The sequence below is a fragment of the Trichechus manatus genome, unplaced genomic scaffold, assembly GCF_000243295.1.
Source record: "Trichechus manatus latirostris isolate Lorelei unplaced genomic scaffold, TriManLat1.0 scaffold00037, whole genome shotgun sequence".
Taxonomy (NCBI): Eukaryota; Metazoa; Chordata; class Mammalia; order Sirenia; family Trichechidae; genus Trichechus; species Trichechus manatus.
Window position 1 is genome coordinate 6,729,354 of NW_004443973.1, and position 22,741 is coordinate 6,752,094.

General features: G+C 34.9%; 1 protein-coding gene across 3 annotated transcripts in view; it reads right to left on the bottom strand.

Moving 5' to 3' along the window:
* The window catches only part of AGPS (alkylglycerone phosphate synthase), a 174,637-nt gene that overhangs the window by 18,035 nt on the left and 133,861 nt on the right, over positions 1-22,741 (bottom strand). The window contains exons 17-20 of one of the 3 annotated variants that reach the window (XM_023730536.1): positions 20,446-20,535; positions 12,487-12,586; positions 10,534-10,591; positions 3,608-8,517 (exon numbers count right to left, since the gene is read on the bottom strand). In XM_023730536.1, the coding sequence (XP_023586304.1) occupies positions 8,486-8,517; positions 10,534-10,591; positions 12,487-12,586; positions 20,446-20,535 (280 nt within the window). In that variant the 3' untranslated portion in view covers positions 3,608-8,485. Of the gene's footprint in view, positions 1-3,607; positions 8,518-9,731; positions 9,782-10,533; positions 10,592-12,486; positions 12,587-20,445; positions 20,536-22,741 lie in introns of those variants that run through there. The other 2 variants (XM_023730535.1, XM_004375472.3) reach the window with 2 other exon arrangements.

The following is a 22,741-nucleotide window of genomic DNA, read 5'->3' on the forward strand; positions in this document are numbered from 1 at the left end:
TAAGATACAGTTCAATGACAACAAGGATTCCTGTGTTGCTTTTATAGTTCTCACCCCTACCCCTGCCATCCCTGACTCCTGGAAACCATTAATCTTCTCCATTTCTAAAATTTTATCATTTCAAATATGTCATATAAATGGAATCAAATAGTATATAATCTTTTGTGATTTTTTTTTTTAACTCAGCATAATTCCCTGGAGATTCATTCAGGTTGTTGCACGTATCAATTGTTTATTCCTTTTTACAGTTTGGTATTTCTGAGTAGTATTCTGTGGTATGAATATATCACAGTTTACTCGATCAGTCACCCACTGAAGGGCATTTAGGTTGTTTCCAGTTTGGGGATATTGTGAATAAAGCTGCTATGAACATTCATGTACAAGTTTTTGTGCGAACTTAAATTTTCATTTTTCTAGGATAAATGCCCAATAGTGCAATTGCTGGGTTTTATGGCAGCTGCATTTTTAGTTTAAAAGAAACTACCAAACTGTTTTCCAGAGTGTTGTACTATTTTACATTTCCCACCAGCAATGTATGAGCTATCTAGTTTCTCCACATCCTTACTAGTATTTAGTGCTGTCGCTATTTTTTATTTTAGCCATCCTGACAGATGTGTAGTGATGCAAATGTTGTGGAACATCTTTTCATGTGCTTATCTGCTATCTGAATACCCTCTTTGGTGAAATGTTTCTTCTTTCTTTTGCCCATTTCCTAATTAGACTGTTTTTCACTTTTGACTTTTGAGAGTTCTTTATATATTCTAGATACAAGTCCTTTGTTGGATATGTGGCTTGCAAATATTCTCTCCCTGTCAGTAGTTTGTCTTTTGACCCTCATAACAGGGTCTGTTGCAGAACAAAAGTTTTTAATTTTGATGAGATCCAATTTATCATTTTTTTCCTTTTCTAAATTGTGCTTTTGGTGTCTAATCTAAGAATTCTTTGCCTAGTCCTAGATCTGGACGATTTTCTATGTTTTTTTTTTTTTTTTAATAAATATTTTGGGTTTTTGGTGAAAGTTTACATGGCAAATTAGGTTCTCAACAATTTCTATACATATTGTTTAGTGACACTGGTTACATTTTCTACATTGTGTCAACATTCTTCATGTTTCCATTCTGGTTGTTCTGCTTCCATTAATCCAGCTTCCCTACCCTCCCTGACCTTCTCATCTATGCTTTAGGGTAAATGTTGACCATTTGATCTCATATAGATGATTTTTTTTTTTTTTGAAGCAGCACAGGGCTCACGGGTGATATTATTTTATGAGCCAATCTATTATTTGGCTGAAAGGTGACCTTCGGTAATAGCTTCAGTTCAAAGTTTGAAGGGTATTGCAGGGCGATAGTCTTGGGTTTCCTGAGTCTCTACCAGTTCAGTGAGTCTTTTTTTAAAATAAGAATTAGAGTTTTGTTCTACAATTTTCTCCATTCTATCCGGGACCACCTATTGTGTCAAAATGGTCAGTGGTGGTAGCTGGGCACCATCTAGTTCTTCTGGTCTCAGGATAGATGTGGCTGTGGTTTGTGGAGGCAATTAGTCCTGTAGACTATATTCTTCTTTGAGTCTTTGGTTTCCTTCTTTCTCTTTTGCTCCAGACAAGTAGAGCCCAACAGCTGTATATTTTTATGCAAATAACACATGCCTTCTGTTTGCCAACTGCGTCTTTCCCAACGAGATATTTTCCTAGGCATGCTATGCTAATTTTTTTACAGCAACATGTAAAAAAATTGACATAGTAGCGCTTATGAAAATACCTAGGGGAGGGAAGCGTGGCTGTCAAACAAACAATGCATGTTATTTGTGTAAAAATATGGTGTGTATATATATATCAAGATGATATACACTTATCAAGAAGACATGACAATTATAAATATTTCTGCACCCAATGCCAAGGCTCCAAAATTTATAATAAAAAAAACTCTAACAGAATTGAGGAGAGAAGTAGACCCACAATAATAGTAGGAGATTTTAACACAACACTTTTGACGACAGACAGAACAACTAGAAAGACAATCAACAAAGATACAGAAGACCTAAACAACCAACTGGACCTCAGAGATATATATAGGACACACCCCCTGACAGCAGAATAATACACATTCTTCTCTAATGCCTATGGAACATTTCAGAATACACTAATCTTAGGCCACAAATCAAGCCTCAATAAATCTTAAAAGACTGAAATTATACAAAGCATCTTCTCTGACCATAGGAGGAAGAACAAGGGAAATAAATTAAATACATGGAAACTAAATAACACATTACTAAAAAACTATTGGGCCATAGAAGAAATCTGTTTTTTTCTAAAAGTTTTGTTTTACTTCTAAGCCCATTATTCATTTTGAATAATTTTTGTATAAGGTGTGAGGTTTATGTTAAGGTTCTTTTTTTTTGCCTATGGATGTCCAGTTGTTCTAGCATCATTTGTTGAAAAGGCTACGCTTCCTTCATTGAAGTGCTTTTGTACCTTTGTCAAAAATCAGTTGGACATTTTTTTGTCAGTCTATTTATGGGTTCTCTATACTGTTCCATTGATCTATGTGTGCATCTCTCCACCAATACCACTGTTTTGATTACTGTAGCTATATAGTAAACCTTAATATTGAGTACAGCAATTCTTCCCAGTTTATTCTTTTTTCAGATTGATTTAGCATTATAGGGCCTATGCCTTTCCATATAAATGGTGGTGCAACAGTTAAGCTCTTGAACAAAAGGCTGGTGGTGATTTGAACCCACTCAGCGGCTCCACAGGGAAAAGACTTGGTGATTTGCTCCAGTGAAGATTACAGCCTAGAAAACCCTATGGGGCAGCTCTACTCTGTCACATGGAGTCACTATGAGTCCAAATTGACTCGACAACACCTAAAAACTGTCTATGAAAACCTTGCTGGGATTTTCCTAGGAACTGCATGAAATAGACAGACCAATCTGGGGAGAACTGACATCTTTACTATGTCAAGTCTTCCAATCCTGTATGTCTATTTACTTAGGTCTTCTTTGATTTCTTTCATCATTCTTTAATTTTCAGAATATAGATCCTGTACATGTTTTGTTAGAAACAGCCCAGATGGCACAATGGTTAAGTGCTCAGCTGCTAACCAAAAGGTGAGTGGTTCAAACCCACCAGCCACTCTTCAGGAGAAAAGAGCTGGTGATCTGCTCCCGTAAAGATTACAGTTTAGGAAACCTTATGGGGTAGTTCTACTATATCATATAGGGTCGCTATGAGTCAGAATTGACTTGATGGCACTCAACAACGACATGTTTTGTTAGATTTATGCTTAAGTATTTAATTTTCTTTAGAACAACTGTAAATGATATTGTATTTTAAATTTTTATGCATTCACTGTTAACACATGGAAACATGACTGATTTTTGTGTGTTGATCTTGCATCCTATAATCTTGCTGAACTTTTTCTCTGGTAGATTCTTTAGGTTTTTCTACATTAAAAAATCTGTCATTTGCAAATAATAATAATTACAAAAACCTGTTGCCTTTAAGTCGATTCTGACTCAAACTGACCTTACAGGACAGAGTCGAGCTGTCCCACAGAGTTTTCAAGGCTGTAAATCTTTATGGAAGCAGAAAGCCACATCTTTCTCCCAAGGAGCGGCTGGTAGGTTTGAACTGCTGACCTTTAGGTTAGCAGGTGAGCACTTAACCACTGTGACACCAGGGCTCCTAACATTTGCAAAGGGAGATTTTTATTTCCTCCTTTCCAACTGTATCTTTTATTTCACACTACAGGTTTTCAACCAACTGCCCCAAAGCTGATCTTTTGATCATTCTTTTGAGTAGTTTCCTTTTACTTTTAAAGTTTCTGATACTACTGGATTCTCTTAAGACCACAAAAAAAAAGGTAAGAGCAGTTGCCCTGTGATTATTCTCTGAACAACAGGAAATAATTTTGATTAGGTAAAGGCACCAATATTTAAACTAAGACTGGTTATACTTAATTGTTTTTGTTTTTTTTTTACTTCCTGACAAGGACTTACGTATAATTTTAGCAAATGAACAACTTAAAAACTTAAGTCATAAATTGAAATTAAATATGTGGCTGATATATACTCTGTTGTTTAAACTGACCAGCTCATCAGTTACAAAAACAAGCATTCTGAAGATTACGTTAAGCAGGCTTTATATTTCCTATAGCCTCCAGTTCCAGACTACATCTGTTTTCTTTGATACACAAAACCAGAGTTAAAATAGCTCCATTTATCACAGCATGATTGTAGGCAGACAAACCAGCCTGTCTGTTTCCAGATAGCGAAAGCAACTGTTATTAATCACAATTACAGGCCAAACACTCTAAGAGAAATTGCATCAATATTCTCCCAACCCCCAGCCCTTCTACTCTGGCACTCAAAAATGGTACTGAGAGTACCACGATGCTGTCTGAAGGTCAGTAAATAAAGATGCTTCTATGAGGTCAACTGGAGTTTTAAGTTCTGGATGCAAATTAAGAAAAACATTTTCTATAGACAAAAAGAAGTAATCTCTCAAAAGCTCTAGTATTGAATATGTTTGGCAGAACAATTAAACCCACTCTCTATTTAAAGTTTATATTGAAAAGGTTTCTCCTTTATGAAACTACACTGAATAGCAGAGCAGGCATTTGAAATACACAAATGAGATAATTATCTTTATGTAAACAAGCATTTACAAAAATACACGTTTTTCTGTAGCATATTTTATAGCCAATAGTGTGAAGGGAATGTCTTTCTCTTTCATACACATTGTAAGAGACTTTCCTAAAGAGTGAGATCAACTGCAGGTTATAGAGGACAACATGTTAGACTATGGTTGAATCACATCCTTTGAATGTCTGGGTCTTTTTCAAATAAATTGCAACCATTTCTTCAATGGTTAGGGCAAGGGTTTAAGACTACAAACTAGTTTGAGTTCCATTTGGTGCCGTCTCTTGCTATTAACAACAATAAAATCTACTGCTGTTTTGTTTGTTTTTTAATTTTTAATATACTTTATTCTTTAAAACAGTTTTAGGTTTACAGAAAAATTAAGGAGAAAGTACAGAGTTCCCATATACTCCCTGTCTGTGCTGCACAGTTTCTCCTATTATTAACTATTAATTACACTCGCATTCGTGTGGTACTTTTGAAAGCTACTGTGTCTTAAGCACCTATTATATGCAAGGTGTTTTAGATGCTTCACATATATTATCACATTTAAATCTTACAATAAATTGATGAGGTAAGTACTATTATTCTGTTCTGCAGATGAGGACACTGCAGCTCAGGGAGGTTATTTCCCTAAGGTCACACAGCTAGTTAAAAGCAAGGCCAGGGTTCAAATGTAGATGTGATTCTAAACACTATGTGTTTAGAAGCTTCTCAAACTAATACAGTGAAACCTGTGAGAACCGGAATTCAACAGGGCTGCCTTTTTTTTCCGGGTCTTGCGAGTTTTCCACCGTTTACAGCATGCAGTCTTACACTTTTCTGTTGCTCTCTATTAGTGGACAATATTTGAGTTTTCCTTCTCTGACAAGTTTCTGCCTTACATAGGTTCCGGCTTTCACAGATTTTATTGTATTTGTTTCAAGACAAAGTTTGAATAGAATCTTGCATGTACAATGCATTTAGGAAAGAATACTAAAATGGCTAGTGTTAGGAACTGTAGAGAAATGTACATTATTTTACCCTACTTTTCCAGTAAATAATTGACTCTGCTAATAAACTTACCCGGAAATATTACAGCATAACTGAGTCTTTCTATGATTAAGAAGGCCTATACGTTCAAACAAGGGCTGGTTACTAAACATGTGAAGCTGAATTACCACTGACATTATTGTCGTTCCAATATGAAAGATTCAGAATTGTTTGAGAATTGTGCAACTGCTTCAAATTCTGTGAGCACTTGGGCATGCACTCATCCACTCACTTAACATATTCACTGAGCATCTACTATGTGCCAGTTGCTGTTCTAGGGACTAGGGGTGCAATGATGAACAAGATAAAGTCACTAACCTCATCTGACTTAATTCAAATGAGAAACACAGAAACTACTCAAGAGAACAGGAAAGAAACCTCTAAGAAGGTGACATTTTTATCCAAGACTTAAGTGATGGGAAAGTGAGTCATACAAAGATCTGAGGGAGAACAAGAGAAAGAACATTAGAAAAAGAGGGAACGAACAGCAAAGGTCTTGAAGGGGAAAAGGGCTTAGTATGTCTGATGGAATAGCTTGAAGGCCAATACTGCTAGAGGGAAAAAGTAATAACAGATGAGGACGGGGAGACAGGCAAATCATGTGCATCCTTGAAGGCCCAGATAAGGAGTTCGGATTTTACTCTGAATGTGAGGAGAAATCACTGATCTTTTTTTAAAGATTACTCTGGCAGCAAGAGAAATAACAGCAGGGGAGCAAGAGTGGAAGCAAACAGACCAGATAGGCAGCTAAGGCAACAGTCCCAGCAGGAGAAGGTAGTGATTGGAACCAGGGTGGTGGTGGTGGAGGTGATGTATTTGGGAGTTCTCAGCATATAGATGGTACAGACAGTATTTTAAGTCACAGGACTGGAGATAATTACTGAGCGGGGTGAGTGCTTATAGAGGAATGAAGGTGGCTGAGGCTGAGCCCTCCAACATTTAGGAAGTGGTCAAGCCAGTATAGGGAATGCATCTTCATTTTATCAGCACATGTGAAATATATTTTATATTCAGACTTAACCTAGTTTCCTTTTCTAAGCAAGAAAGGAAACCAGATAGTTTAGAATTTGTTTCCACATGGTTATATTTTGACCACATAAAATATAAAAATATGAGAATAAGATAGAAATAAGATTTATATTTAAATGAGGCAGAACTTTTGAAGTTACTATATGATCAAATCTTGCTACATTCAACTTCAAGCCAATAATTTATAAAAATAGATTATTTCATCAAACTTGGGAGTCTTCAACAAATAATGGTCTATGAGCCTAGAACCTGAAAATGTACATAAATTATACAAGGAGTTTTACTGTTATATAATCTGACCTGCATTTGTTTTATTGCATGATACTGTCAACATTTTGGGAGCCTATAATCAGGAAATATAAAACCACCAGAAAGTAAAACTGACTGCTGAGTGAGAATTGAGAAAACAATGAAATCTCTATGATAAGGAAATTAAATTTTCATCATTTAACACCTAAAGTAAGACAAGTAATTGACTTAGACAAACTCAGAATTAAAGAAAAAGAGGTTTTATATTATAAAAGAAAAATAGTAATGCTTAGCGTTTTTTTCATTTGCTAAAACATTGCATATTTAAAAAATTATGTGTCTTTTTTCAAAGGCTGTTAATCTTTTTAGATTTTGCCCATTTCATACACTTCAGGCTTGTAAGGAAGAAGTCAGCAATGGATATGGAGGCAGAAGGAATTTTCTAATTTAAATTCTGGCACTCACAACTATTGCTGATACTTTTGGGTAAGTTACTGTACCACTCAGAGTTGTAGGGTCTTCATACAAAGAAAAGGAATAAAATAAGATCTACTCCACAGCATGTTAAACAGGATTAAAGATTAAGTTATGTAGAGTACCTAGCAAATATAACAGCTTTATAAATGTTAATTCCTTTCCCTTACTCCATCTCCCTTTTCACTGTTTCAACTCTATAGCATTTACATGTTTATTAAAGTCACCTTTTGAATGATTTTTGAAGAAAAGGCTAGACTTTTACGTTGAACAAAGTGGTGAGGATATCATAAGCTCACCAGTTTTGATCAGTAGCATTTTGAAACCAAAAAAACCAAACCCAATCTGCTGCCATCAAGCCGATTCCAACTCACAGAGGCCCTACATGACAGAGTAGAACTGCCCCCCTAGGGTTCCCAAGAAGTGGCTGGTGGATTTGAACTGTCGAGCTTTTTGGTTAGCAACCGAACTCTTAACCACTGTGGCACCAGGGCTCCAACATTTTGAAATACTATATTTTAATCTACTAGACTATAAGGTCCTTCAGGAGTAAATACTGCCATTCTTTGAAACTCTATCGTCTACAGGGCCGGTAATATTTATAATATGGAAAATAGACTATACAACAATATTAAAAAGCATTAACTTCATATCAACAATATCACAGGAAGCTATTTACATTATTTGCTTTGGGATCTAAAATTGAATAAACATGGCATCACAGGTAAATTAAGATTTATATTTTGCAACTACTGATTTTTATTAACTTCTATTTGTGTATATTGATTAATTCAATTGACTAATATCATAGCTTTCACAAATACAATGCAAATTTTAAATAAATTTATACTAGGGTTGTTTAACTCTTTGTTATGTAAATTTGTATGTATTTTCTTCTTTTTCCGTAACAGCAGCTTAACAGATACATTATTTCAAGTATGTCTATGTACCTTCTGTTCGTGCCTGCCAAAGTGCTCTCAGTGTCTGGGGTATATCTGAATAAGTAATATCAACAGTTCTGCCATATTAGACTTTCAGCATCTCAGATTATGGACATTTATTACTGGAGGGACTTGAATATCCTCATAGTTCCTAAAGGGATAAAGCATCATTGGCATGAAAAAAAACTGTTGGTTGAACTTTCCTCTGCAATGCTGCAGGTCATTCTCATCTCCAAATTCTATAGAATTTTTTGTCCCTGTAAAGTTTGAGTAAACTGAGAACATCATCCCACAATTAAATAAATATCGAACATCCAATTATCTAAATGACAACTGAGCCTCTATTCCTCCTGTATGTACAATTCATCTGTTCTAAGCCTCCTGCAGAATCACATCTCTTCATATTTACCACTACAAACACGGAACCAATATTTCCTGATCTTAAAGAAAAAAATGCATTGTTGGTGGCTGCGCTGTACCAAAAGGCAAAATTTTTGGTCACTGAAAAGAACTTTTAATTTTTCTTCAAGTAACTATTATGGCTAAAGCACTTTGCTCCCTCCTACCATGCAATCAATTTGGAATGAAGAACATATCGATATTTTATGATATTTGTTTAAAGTTTCTCACATATCAATATAGTGGCCTTCTGAAAATAGAACATATAAAGAGATTTTAAATAATGTATATGGCTTTCTGAACACTTTAAAGGAAAGTGCTAAAATCTAAGTATGAACTACCTCATGTCTAAAATTCCACAAATTAGGTTTAGACTTTTAGATTAATCAGAAGCTTTTAATTCTATTTGAGAGGTTTCTAATATCCATTTTCTTCCCTTCTTCATTTTTGCCATTCTAGCATTCAGTAGTACCATTATCAGAGGACAATAAAGATGAAAAGGAGGGAAAGAACAAATTTATTCACTTTAATACTTATGAGTCAGCTAAGTTAAAAATTCATTTGTAGGGGTTAACAAAAAAATATGGTGGTAGCAAAAGATTAAATTTTTACAGTGAGACTGGGAACTATTTCATTCATCCACATCAGTAACCTTCTCCAGGCTAGCAACAATCATATTATATGGACACAGACCCAGTATAGTCTACTCCTTTTTCCACAAAAAATCTTTCATTCATTCTGCACACATGTACTGAGGGCTGACTGGGCCCAAACATTGTTCTAGGTGCTAGGTATATACCAACAAACAAAATAAAAATCTCTGTCCTTATGGAGCTCACTTTCCAGTAGGAAGGGGTGGATAATTAAAAAAAAAAAAAAAAAAAAAGATATATAACATGTTACCTAATAAATGTTATGAAGAAAACTAAAGCAGGAAAAGAAGAATATGGAGAGTTCGGGGCGAGAGTAGAAGTTGAATTTTTAAACTGGGTAGTCATTTATCCTCATGCTTCTCTCTAAAAAAATGCAATTAAAAATCTATATATTTCTATTTTTCTAAATATCAAGTTATATTAAGAGGGATACAGTAAGAACAAATTTCCATTATAACCTCAAAAATTAAAATTTTAATGACAGAAGGGCCGTTGCTTAACTTTTAAGAAAGACTGCCTTGTACTACTTTTAAAAGCTGACTAGTAAACACAGGTAGATATATCATGATAATTTTTATTGGTAATGTGATAAATTCTCTGGTAAAATTTGACACTTCACAATGATCACCAAGTAATAACAAAACAGCATTAAAATCTTGAAATTTTTTCATATCCTCTCTTACTTAGTTTGCTGAGTTTTGGGTGGGGAGAACAAACTGCTCTTCAATATACAGTACAACTGATGTCCAGCTACATTCCAATAGTGGCTAAAAAACATTTATGTAGGTTTTTTTTCTTCCCTTTAAAAACTTTTGCTGTAACAGTCAAATACTTCCCAGGCAAGCTAAGATATTCCTTTGGTAAGCCAAGGTCCCTGAGAACTCAGAAGGCTGGCTAGGTTCTGTGTCTAGGCAGACTTGTCAAATCAAACTTCTGTTGGTTACTACCTCAACCTAGACTACCTTAGTAACTGCTGTTTTAAGACAGAAAAACTTTAAAGAAATCTCAAGTACTCTCAAATCATTCATATTATGATTTTTTTCCCCAGCACTGTACCGAACCAAGAATTTTTAAAAGAAGGAATACTAGAAATTCTACCCCTAAAAAAAGAATACCTCCATGGTGATGTGACAGGCTCCCTCCATTAGCGAGGATTTCTTCTCTAGCAGCTGCCTGTATTTGGAAACAACACAACAAACAATTGCTGGATTTCATTCTGGAGTGAAAGAGTAAAAGAGGCACATCTTCCTTGATTAAATAATAAACTAGCAGCCTGTTTTTCCCCTCTTAGGTTAACTGTGTTTAAAAAGCAATTAAAATGCACAGTCTAACTTTATAAGTTTTTTTTCTAGTGAATAGTCACAATGTCTACAAAGATCACTTTAAAATTCTGGGGGAAAAAAAGGTGGCAAAATGATACGAGCATCAGATCACCAGCAGCACTAAATTGTAAAAAAATAAAAAATATCTGTGAATGTGGAGTAAACTTCTCACTATACCAACAAGTATTAGTGATTAACATTTATTAACTGCTTAATGTATGCCCAGAAGAGTGCCAAGCAATTTGCCTACAGCATCTCATTTCTCCTCACTACAATCTTTTGGAATAATTAAAATTACTTCCATTTCACAGACAAGGAAAATGAAGCTGAGGTAGGTTAAAGTATTCACCCAAGATCATACAGTGGGCATCAGAGTCAGGTTTACTTACAAAGCTATAAGGGATCAACCATAAAAACCCTTATGCAGAATATGTCTTAGGCCAATGCCTTGGGACAAATTACTTGTCAGTCCTGTATATAATAGCCATGAGGTGAAATATCTAAAGTGCCTGAACCACTCAGAATTACTTAGGTGTGTAAAAACCATCAGGAGTTAGGCCAGGGCAGGAGAGGGCCCAGGTGGGACACAAGCACCACATCTCATTGCAAAGTAATCTGTAAGAACCCTCATCATTTAGGATATAGGGTTTTCAAATGAGTCATGAATAAGCTAGTCACTGCTCTAAGAGACTATGTAACAAAATATTTTAAATAATCATAGCAATAACTACTTGAGGTCAGAAGCACCTAGAGAATGACAGTTTGGACTGAAAAAGAGGGAATAATTTCACTCTCACGGTACTGAAGGAAAGGGGCTTTTGGGTAGCCAGGGTACAGCACCGAAGCACTGAAAGGCTACAGTGATGGGAAAATACTCAAACTTTTGGGGGTAATGGATATGTTCACTATTTTGACTGGTGTGATGGTTTTCAAGGTTATACACATATGTCAAAACTCGTCAAATTGTATACTTTAAAATCATGAAATTCACTGTATTTCAATTATACCTCAGAAAAAGCTGTAAAATGGTGGGGAAGGAATAGAAGGGGGCCAAACTCTGTGTATACTTTAGGTCTAAAAGTATGCCACTGAAAACCGTCCTACAGAACTATCTTTGGCAAGCATTCAATGAAGGGAAAACATCAGGACACCCAAGGCTTTAACAAACCTTGCTCTCCTACAGGTCAGCTCTGGCTCCTTCAGAGTCTCGTCTGTGTCAACTCTAGGCATACTTGTAATGAGAAACACTGGCTATCAACAGATGGCTTTATAAAAGTTAGCCGCTCAAGACCATTTAGGAAAAGTAGTAGAGGCTGCTAGCAAATGAACCCAAGTGGCCTATACACAGCTTTAGCAAACAAAAAAATTACAAGCCTAGAATGATGATACTATAGCAACACAGATCAAAAGCATTAGAGCTGCTGACCTGAACCACAGCCACCACCTGGAGATGGCTGGGCTGCCAAAGTCATATCAAGCATTCATACAGTCCTTTGTTATTTAATCAGCTATTACATACTGTAACAATCAAAAAAAATCAATGGTTACAGGTGTAGAGGATATTAATTTTAAACCCATAATCCAGCATACAAGCCAGTACAACAGTATGCTTCTCATTTCTATGGGCTAGCAGTCAGGCAAACCATGTGTAATCAAAGAGAGTCCAACTAAAATTCATACATCAATAGTACATGTTTATTTAAATTCATAAGCATGTAAGAGCTATATGCACGTATGCATAATTACCTCGGTTTGTTCAAACACAGCCAGTGGGTCACTAATTCCCCTGTAGTTAAAGGCAAAATAGAAGTAGACACAGGCACCTGCATCATAAGTCTGCGTCACCCTAAAAAACAAACAGACAAAATCCCCACAGGGGCTTTAACTTAAGTGAAATCAGATTTAACATCTAGAAACTTAAAGGCAAAATCACCTGAATGATTAGCTTAAGTTATAATCTCATTGTATGCCCAGTCTCCTTCTCTATTAAAGGAATGCAGATTGGACATTTTTCTTAGAGTTGTGGCTCAAACAGGTGAACTAAGGATGCAGTGGGAAACAAAAAGATTTTACTTTCATTAAAGGGCCAGTTTAGTCAATATTATAGGTACAAGTTCAATCATTCTTTTGTCTGTTTAATCCCATGTCTACTGGGAAATTAAAAAAAAAATTACACATTTTATCAGCAACACTGTCATTTTCCCCTGACCTTATCGAAGCTGTTTAGTTATCTAGAAGTAAGGCGAGCTATTAGTAGCATGTGTGAAAACACCACTATATAATCAGATAAATGTACTATTTATCAGTTGTTTTAAATTACATAATCAAAATAACATTACAACTAAATGGTAAAAAGGTATATGTATATACTTTAACAAAAATATGGCATAAAAAAACTGAAAGAATAAAAACATATCTCAACAATAAAAGTAATGCTGTAACTTTTAAAATCTTTCCTCTATTCAACTAATTTTATACACAATTAGTTCTTCATGTAACTGGTATGAGACATCATTTTAGGCACATTCATATGTCAAACAGTACAGCTCCATTATTTTTCAAATGCATGTTTGCCAGCCAAAGGAAAGCAATAGGTCGGTATGTATAGATGTCAAGTATTTTGTGTATTGCTACAGTAAAGAGACATGATACAAAATGTCTGCCCCTGGAGGGGGAGTCCCTGGGTGGTACAAACAATTAACATGCTTGGCTGCTAACCAAAGGGTTGGAGGTTCGAGTTCACCCAGAAGAATCTTGAAGAAACACCTGGTGATCTACTTCTGAAAAATCAGCCACTGAAAACCCTACGGAGCACAGTCCTACTCTGACACACATGGGTTGCCATGAGTCAGAATCAACTTGATGGCAACTGGCTCCTTGAGAGAGGCAACATTAGACTAGAAACAAGCAACTTGGTTCCATTCATTGGCCCCAACACTGCAGACAACATGAGCATGAATGCAAGGAATACATATAAACATGCAAACACTTGACTAAGATCAATTTTCATTATTTTAAAAATGTATATTGATAAAATGTGGGCAATTACAAACTCTTCAAAGTACATTAAATGCTCTGGCAACAATACTATGAACATGTCATTTGTTTAGATTCTTCTGGCTCAAGAGACTTAAACATTCTGGGCAGAAAAAAATAAATCATCAAAGTTGGAGGCCAAAATAGAGACTCTCTTTAGTCCCTACAATTTAGAAAATAAATGACTATGAAACAAATATCAGTAACATTTTTTCTACACAGGTAATTTAAATGCACTAGAAGCAACTCTTCCATACTCTCCATAAACAAAACAAGATGTAGCCTCGGATACAGGATGATGAATAGAATTCAAGAATGCTGACAATTTTGAGTTCAGTTTAATAAGCCATCTGATGATGTGCTAGACACCATGAAAGACAGCATATAAAGACAAACAACACAGTAGCTTTATGCAGGTTAAAAACAAGTCTAGACTCTACACTAAACGGAAGGAAAATACTAAGGTAATAAAATCACAGTAAGTGATTACACAAAGTATAAGAAAATTTAGGCAGGTCAGATTGGGAAAGGCACCCTAGAAAAGGTATAACTGAACGGAGACTGACAGAAAATCTAAGAAATTGTTCTCAGTAAGAAAAGTGCCATATTATCAAGGTATAAAATAGATCAGCCAAGGGATAATGGAGGAGGAGTAAAAAAGCCAGACATCCAGCAATAAAGGAAGCAGATGGGCACACAGGAGATTGAGGGAACAAATTAGGGAAGGATGAACTGGTAATAACCCTAATTCTGATGTCAGGAATAAGAAAAATAAAAGCATTTGAGAACGAAACTGAGATAAAGGAGCAACGGTAAATAACTGCTGTGACAGCACATGGAAACGAACCTTCACTTAGCACAAACTCTGCAGCACACAGTCCTGAGTGGCAAAGAGAGCTCTGCTACTCCCTCTCCCTGCGTCTCATATCTTATGTGCCATTCACCCTGCCTGCATTAATGACCCTTCCTAAGTATGGGCACCTTCTCTCTTCCTTTTCAAAAACTACGTTCCTGAGTCAAAAGGACACAGAAGCCAACCTAAAGGAGTTCACAATGGCCAAATCTGGGACAATCTGAGCAACAAAGTGAATAATGATAATAACAGATATAACTCAGAGAATAAAATATCTATGAGTCCATACTGATATAATAAAAAACAATTAAATGAGTAAATAAGTAGGTAAGTGGGAGAGTTTTCTTACAGTAGAATTCCAATTAATAAACAGAAAGTTACCACTGGCAAACATAACAGCTGTTGTTAGCAAGAATCATGAATGGGATATTGATGATTGCGAGATAGTATGACAAGAAAAAGATTATTCCATAGATTTAAATCTTATTTCTATTTTAAATTTCCCCATAAGATTTTTATTAAGTACAATGAGGAAAAAAAATAGTGAATTTTAAGTGAAGAAACCTGGCAGGTACCACCATAACCAAGTAATCAAAATTAATTATCACCAGTAGTGAGACATACCGACATCATGTGCCTCCTGATGATATAAACCAAGAAGACGGCACATTACTTCTGTGGTACTCTTCCTAAAATGTACAACCTGAATTCAATCATAAGGAAACATCTAACAAACTCAAGCTGAGGAACATTTTACAAAATAACTGTCCAGTATTATTCAAAAATGTCAATATCATGAAGGATAAAACAAAACCATCCCAGATTGGAGAAGATTAATGAGCCAGAAAAACTAAACACATTATGTGATCAAGCATTGGACCCTGAACTAGGAAAAGGACAAATTTAAATAAGGTTTGTAGAATAGTTAATAATATTATAACAGTGATAGTTTTTTGGTTTTGATAACCATACTGTAGATATGTAAGATGTTAATTAACATTTGGGAAAGCCTGGGTGAAGAGTAGCGTATGGGAGCTCTCTGTACTATTTTTACAACTTTTTAAAAATCTGAATTATTAGCCAAAAAAAGTTTAAAATTTTTTAAAAACTATGTAAATGTCTCTCCAACTGGTCTGAAATAAACAAACAAATCCCCATCTCCCTCAGAAAGAATTAAAAAATAAAAAAGAGTATACTGCAGTTAAAAACAACCCCAAAACATACTAGATGAAACTGAGTAATCAGTTATAAGTCTTCCTTCCTCAAAGTTAAAAGAAATAAAGAAGAACTTAAAAGTCAGAAATAAGACAAATGTTCAAATACCAAAAATGATCAGACTGGGTGAAATACAGCATCTTCACCAAGTTTACATTAGTCATTGGTATGGATTTTGGAAACAAACTGAATGATCAGATCAAATGCAGTGACCTGGATTTAAAATAGTGTCCCCAAAGGTTATATACCCTAGACCCCATATGCGTGTATGTGGTATGTGTATTTACAAAAGCTACTGAGAATGCTAGATTATTAAATCCTACACATGATGTATATCTAGGCTTTAAGAATGCAATTAGGTGAACATTTGAAAAAGAGCTAAAGTAATCACAGTCAAATCTCCAAATCCAATTTACTGAGGTTCCCACAAAGAATCTAATTTAACAGAAGGAGCAAATACAGAGGAAATACTCTTTTTACTACACAATACAAATAGAACGTAATCTAAAATTTTTATGGCCTTTTAGGCCAAATGTTAGGTGCCTTAGAACAGAAGAAATGAACTGTTTAACAATGCTACTGTCAATTTGCCAACTGTGCTTTTCTTCTAGTGTTAATTCACACTCATAAAAAAGATCTCTTGGATGTCTACATTTTAAATACCAGATTTACAAAGTTTAAGAAAGACTGGGGAACCATTTAATTATGAGGGCACTATCTTTAGGAAAAATCATATTCAAATGAAATTTGAAAGATGAATAAACTAAATGATTTCATAAGAGAATCATTAATATCAATACACAGAAAATGTAACTAAATGTTAATAGGACATTGTCATCTTCCAACAAATCCAGCATCTATATTACACAGTTCAGTTTTCATGAGATAACCCAAAAACCAGTTGCCATCGAGTCGATTCCAACTCATAGCAACCCTACAGGACAGGGTAGAACTGCCTCATGGGGTTTCCAAGGAGCGGCTGGTGGAGTCAAACTGCTAACCTTTTGGTTAGCAGCTATAGCTCTTGACCACTGTGTCACCAGGGCTCCTTCAGTAGATAAGCAGGTTACTAAATTCACAACAAAGCTTGATGGGACTCACTGAATCAGTACCGCAGACAAAGACTAAGTCCAAATAATGAAAAACACCTGTGAAAAGCTTCAATTTGGGTGCATTTCAGAAAGGGACTCAGAGCTAAGATCTTTAAATAGATCAATTCTATCACTTAAGACAATTTAAACACTTAACCTCTTCCAAGACCACATGGACAAGTGATAGTGTGACTGACAAAGTCACAATTCTGTTCTTTAATTTCTGAAAGTTTTTTGTGCTCTACACTTTTTGGAGTAGTTTATTTGTGTTATATTCACTGACTAGAAACTTCTTCCCACATAACCTCTTCAGAAAATTTAGAGTTGGAATTTCTATCCCAGTATATAAAGTAACTTGTAATGGACAAAAATGGAATAGGCGAACTCAATAAATGCAGCCCACAGCTAAATTAATTTCCTTAGGATCTTTGATTTCAATTAGAGCTACATTGGTTTTAAATTAATTTTGAAATAGCTTTTTAAAACCTGGTTTAAAAAATATGTCTCACACATTCAACAGTTACGTTCAACACAGAATAATCTCCTTGTCTACCACCAAGCAGCTCAAATAAAACTAAATTAAAATTAAACTCTAGTTAAATGTTAGTTTAATCAAGTGTGAGCCAAAAGAATTATATTTAAAACTCCTATTTATCAAAACCTGGTAAATAACCAGACGTTGCATATTCTTAACTTTCGGTTTTGTAGATGATCACAGAAGCTGATCATCTCTCTTATCACAAAATCATTCTTTAAAAAAAAAGCTACTTAATAAACATGGCATATGGCCAATTCCATTTAAATATACTAATTTTATCTACCCATAATAAAAAATGAAGATTCTTAGTCCTCATGAGCATCTTCTGAAGAACCAAGATTTAAGTATTATTACAGAATGTGCTGTACGGCAAAATATTTTACTTCCCAATGATTTTCAAAGGTGATTTATTAGAAAGATATTTTCACAGCTGGGGGGAAGGAGGTTCTTGGGAGATGTTAAATAGGCAGTTGGGGCAGAAGGAGGGAAGGGGGGATGGTAAAAAGCTACTAAATTGCTACTTGACAAAACAAAGCAATAAAAATTTCTCAACTACATGAAAATAGGTTCTATTACCTAAAATGTTTCAAACTTTACTGGTAATAAATAACATTTGGATTATTAATTCCGGTTTGCTTTTGGTATTATAATAAAAGGCCTGACAGACGGGACTGTCAAGAGAAAAACCGAATATCAATTTTGGTCAATAATTTAAATAAACACAAATTTTTTTCTTAAGTTTTAAGGACTTTAAAATAAAAGGTTCACTTGTAAATATCCCCAAATTAAAAACAAAACAAACAAACAAATGTATATTCTTATATCTTCATTTGGAAAGGCTCTCTCCAAGGTCAACTACTGAGCTATCATTAGCTTTACCAAGTTATAAGCCTTTTATATATAGAACAAGGTCCCCATTTTCCCTTCCTCCAGATATCTCAAATGCTCATATTTTCAGCCTTTACATTCTCTGATTCTACCCTCAATGCAAATGTTTGAAAACATGTTAATACAGAGATGACCTGGTACTTCCTGCAATGCTCTTCAAACCATGACAGTCCTTCCTATTTAGAAGCAGAAAAGATTGTCTCAAGGAGACCCTTCTGAATTGAAATGAACAGTTAAGATACAAGAACAAGGCTTTCCTCACATCTCATGCTAGAATCTTACTTTCTTATCCTGTGGAAGCATAATTTAACAAATTCTAAACAGTACCACCTTTCCCAGTGGGAACACTAAGTAGAACTAAGAAATACAATACAGTAGTAGGGAAGTACAAGATGAGAGAATGTCAAAGATAGAGAAAGAAGAAATAAACCACAGAAGAGATAGCAGTTTAAAGAGTACAGAATTATTTCTGGTCTTGCAAAGGAAATATACAGAAATTATCATGCTATATCAAAATATCAAGGGGTCAAGGAGGCTTAACAACTGGATGCCTTCATGAGGACTTGTCATTGGAGAAGAAGAAATATGCAAATTTCTCTTACTATACTAGTACGGATTGTCTACCTCAACCTTAATGTAACTACCTCACAATAATACTATAGCATTTTTATAGCCCTTTACAGAAACAAGTTTTTTCATATGCCTTCTCATTTGATTCTTAACAATAATCCCATCAAGCAGAAGGTGTTACTACTATTCTACTGATGATAAAATTAGAGCTCAAAAGATTAAGTTACTAATAACAGCAGAACAGTGCCTTCACTCTTCAAGACACATATAGTTTCTTACACTACAAAGAAATGTAAAAAGCTAGAAGGGAAACTGCCATGGTGTTGCAGTTGGCAGACAGGACCTGGTTCCTGGGCTGCGGCAGGCCCAGGTCGGCCTTCCTGGGTTGAGCTTAAGTGATTCCAGGTCAATCAGAGGAACAAGCATCATCAACAGAAATATATAGAAAGTGCTGTTATGCTGAAGCCTAAATGTTGTTTCAGAAATCCAGCATCTAGTGCACTTAACAATAGAGACATTATTTCCAAGATTCCCTAACTTTTGGTCATGCTTATATTGTTTAAACAAAGTTTTTTGCTTGTTTCTTAAATAATATCACCGATGTATTTCTAAAAATACACACACACAAGAGGGAAAGTGAGGCAGTTATACAATACAGACTGCTGAGTAACTTTTAAAATGCTAGATTACTATTGTATCGTATCATTTATTTTAGGTTTCCTGTCTCATGATCTGTTCTGATTCCCATTTACTCTCCATTCCAATTAATTCTGTAACTTTTCAGACAGTCAAATGTTCAACTCATCTTGATATATTTAGTCTCCTGTTGGTTACACAGAAAATAAATATCAAAAGAATGAATACAAAGTGCTCCTTCTCAAGAAAGCATCTTTTGGGGCTGCTGCTATTTAACACAGAGGACAAGATCATCAGTTAATCATGCACTGTCCAGTATGGAAGATATTAGCCACATGTGGCTTTTTTTAAAATAAAAATTAAATAAAATTAAGAAAACAGTCACATTCACAACATTTCAGCAGTAATATGTGGCTAGTGACTATCGTATTGGATAGTGTAGATACAGAACATTTCCATCATCACACAAGAATCTATTAAAAAGCACTGAGTTAATCTTCATTTGGATCTTTTTTGCTCTTTTCTTCATTCCACTCCCATTGATTTAATCAACAACTTATAAAATGGCTAAAAGACTCTGATGAAGAAAGAGCTATGCTGACTATGTATGTAATTTATCATTTCAGTGAATAAAAAAGCAGTCATTTTCTTTCTGCAGGAGCTCAGACTCTTTGCCCACTGCCATGCTGTCCAAAGGGTGTCTTACCTCTAAAGGGCTTAGAACTGCTGTAAAATTCCAGTAACGCCACCCTAATAAGGTGGCAAGTTAAGTTTAGGAAAGCTTGCCAAGTCGAATAAATTGAAGATTTTCCTCACCTGGCAAATTACATTTCCCCATTGATTAAAAAATGGTTTTATAAGAATAATAAAACACTCACCTGCATGTAGAAAAAGGAGCAAACTGAACACCTTTCTCTTTGCATTCCCTTGTTATTCTTTCTTTGACGTTTCTACAGAGATCTACAACTCTAGAAAAGACAATTGAATACATCATTAAGTTTTCAAATGAGTTATACAAACTCCAATAAATGCTGGTTTATCTGGCATCCTTCAAGTCAGAATTCCCTTAAACTTTTCTAGTTATTTCTTCAGGAATAAAAATGAATCTTGATCATTCAAAATTGAGCCTTCCATTCATAACTTCAGAGGGAACAGAGTCCTTTTTTTTTGCTATAGGAAAGAGAGAAGTCAGAAGAACATACACAAGTCTCCTGAAGGCAGTTTCCTATCCTTAGGAAAAGCCAATTTCAAAATAAATTTAATTACAAGGTTTTAAGAGCTTTAAAGAAGCAATAAAGAACTGACAATAAATATTCAATTCTGGGTTATGCGAATGCCAATCTTTATCCATGCGTAAGATGTTTCCCTTAGTCAAAAAAAGTTTCAAGCAGTAATTATGATGATATATCAAATGTTCAACAGCCAATTTTCAAACACTGAGCCGAAATCCAATTCAACAAAAACTTACTGGACACTATGGGTAAAGTGCTAATGTGCTATGCTAGACTGTTTTATATTAAAAATCAATGAAAACAGGCAGGTGAGGGATAATGATAATCCTTAAAGGGGAGAAGAGGTTGACATTACTAATCTGTTTCTGAATGTGAGCTGTAACATTTTGTTATAACTATGCATTTTGTTTCAACTTAAAGTATTCATAAGCCATTTTATTCCCTAATTAATATCCTGGCCATTTACTGACACTGCCTCTTTGTTAAGAGTCATGAGAATTGAAAATAAAGAAACTCAAAAGGCTAGCCTATCTGTAGGCTAAAGACTAATTTGACTATGTAAGAACCAATTAGACAAAAATAAGAACACAAATGGATTATACTTTATAAAACACATTAAAGTTATCTATATTTCCAATAAGAACAAAGAATATATGATTAAAATATAAATACAAAAAGAGTTTTAGTGTTTTATTAACATGGCACATTTTTTATCTTTATAAATATAGTATCTGAAAGTTCTGTAAATACTAATTTTACAAAAGAGTGCTAAATTAAATACTGCTTTAATCTATGAAAGCTGCAGGCAAGTATGATTGGTCAATGTTATCTATGCCTCATTTATGGAATGGTAAGAATGCACATTTTAAAAAATCTCTAGTAAAGCATTTAGATTATTGAAATTGAACGTGTCTTTTTGTATAATCAAAATTGTTAAATTTGTTGAAAACTGTTAAAACAAATACTTTAAATATACATAAGACCTACTAAACGTTTATATCTAGAGGGGTTAATGAATATTACACATTTTTTACATAAAAGTAGCAAGTTCATTATCATGACTCCAGAAAATAGGACTTAAGCACTACAGCTGACCAGTCTAAAAAAAATTAAGAATTGCAATTCATCTGCTTTTATAGTCCTTTGCAAGTTAAACTATCAGGTGGATTGTATTTCAGTTCAAATGTATTTAACTGTATCCAATAACCACAAACAAACCCCTGTAAAAATACAATAGGAAACACGGACATGTTAAGAACAGCCTATATCCAAACCCTTGCCAGTAGCTGAGCTGAATAATGAGATGGAAGAAAGAACAGGAGTGAATGGTTATAACCTCCAGTGGGTCACTTTCAATAAATGATTTGTAAGAAGGGGGTTCTGAAGGTAGTCTTTCATAGAAATTGAACAAAGGTCAGTATGATCCTTTTTGACCAATCATTGCATAGGACATAAACATACTGTGTATACTTTTTAATTCTTACTTGACCTATCAGCAAATTTAACACTGTTGACCATCCCCTCTTCGAAAAAAACTCCCCAGGCCTTCTCTCATATCACTGATATTTATATTCCTCAAAAGTCTCTAGTTATTATTCCTCAATCTCCTTCGCCAGCTCTTGTTTGTATGACTATCCCTTAGAAGTTGGGATTCCCTGGACTTCTTTCTTAGGCTCTCTTCTTCCCTGCCCCCACCCCACTTCACTCCATATATCCATAAGTATTTGAATCTATCCCCTTGATTTTAATCACAAGCCTCATGCTGGTGCCTCCAAAATCTCTAACTCTGACCTCTTAGGCAGCTATTTTTTAATAGGCTGCATTTTTATACAATTCCAAAGTTTGTTCATAGGACACTATGCAGAATATTCACTGAGCACCAACTAGGTACAGTCATTGTGTTAGGGCCACTGAGGGATGGATACACGAAGACTGATAAAAC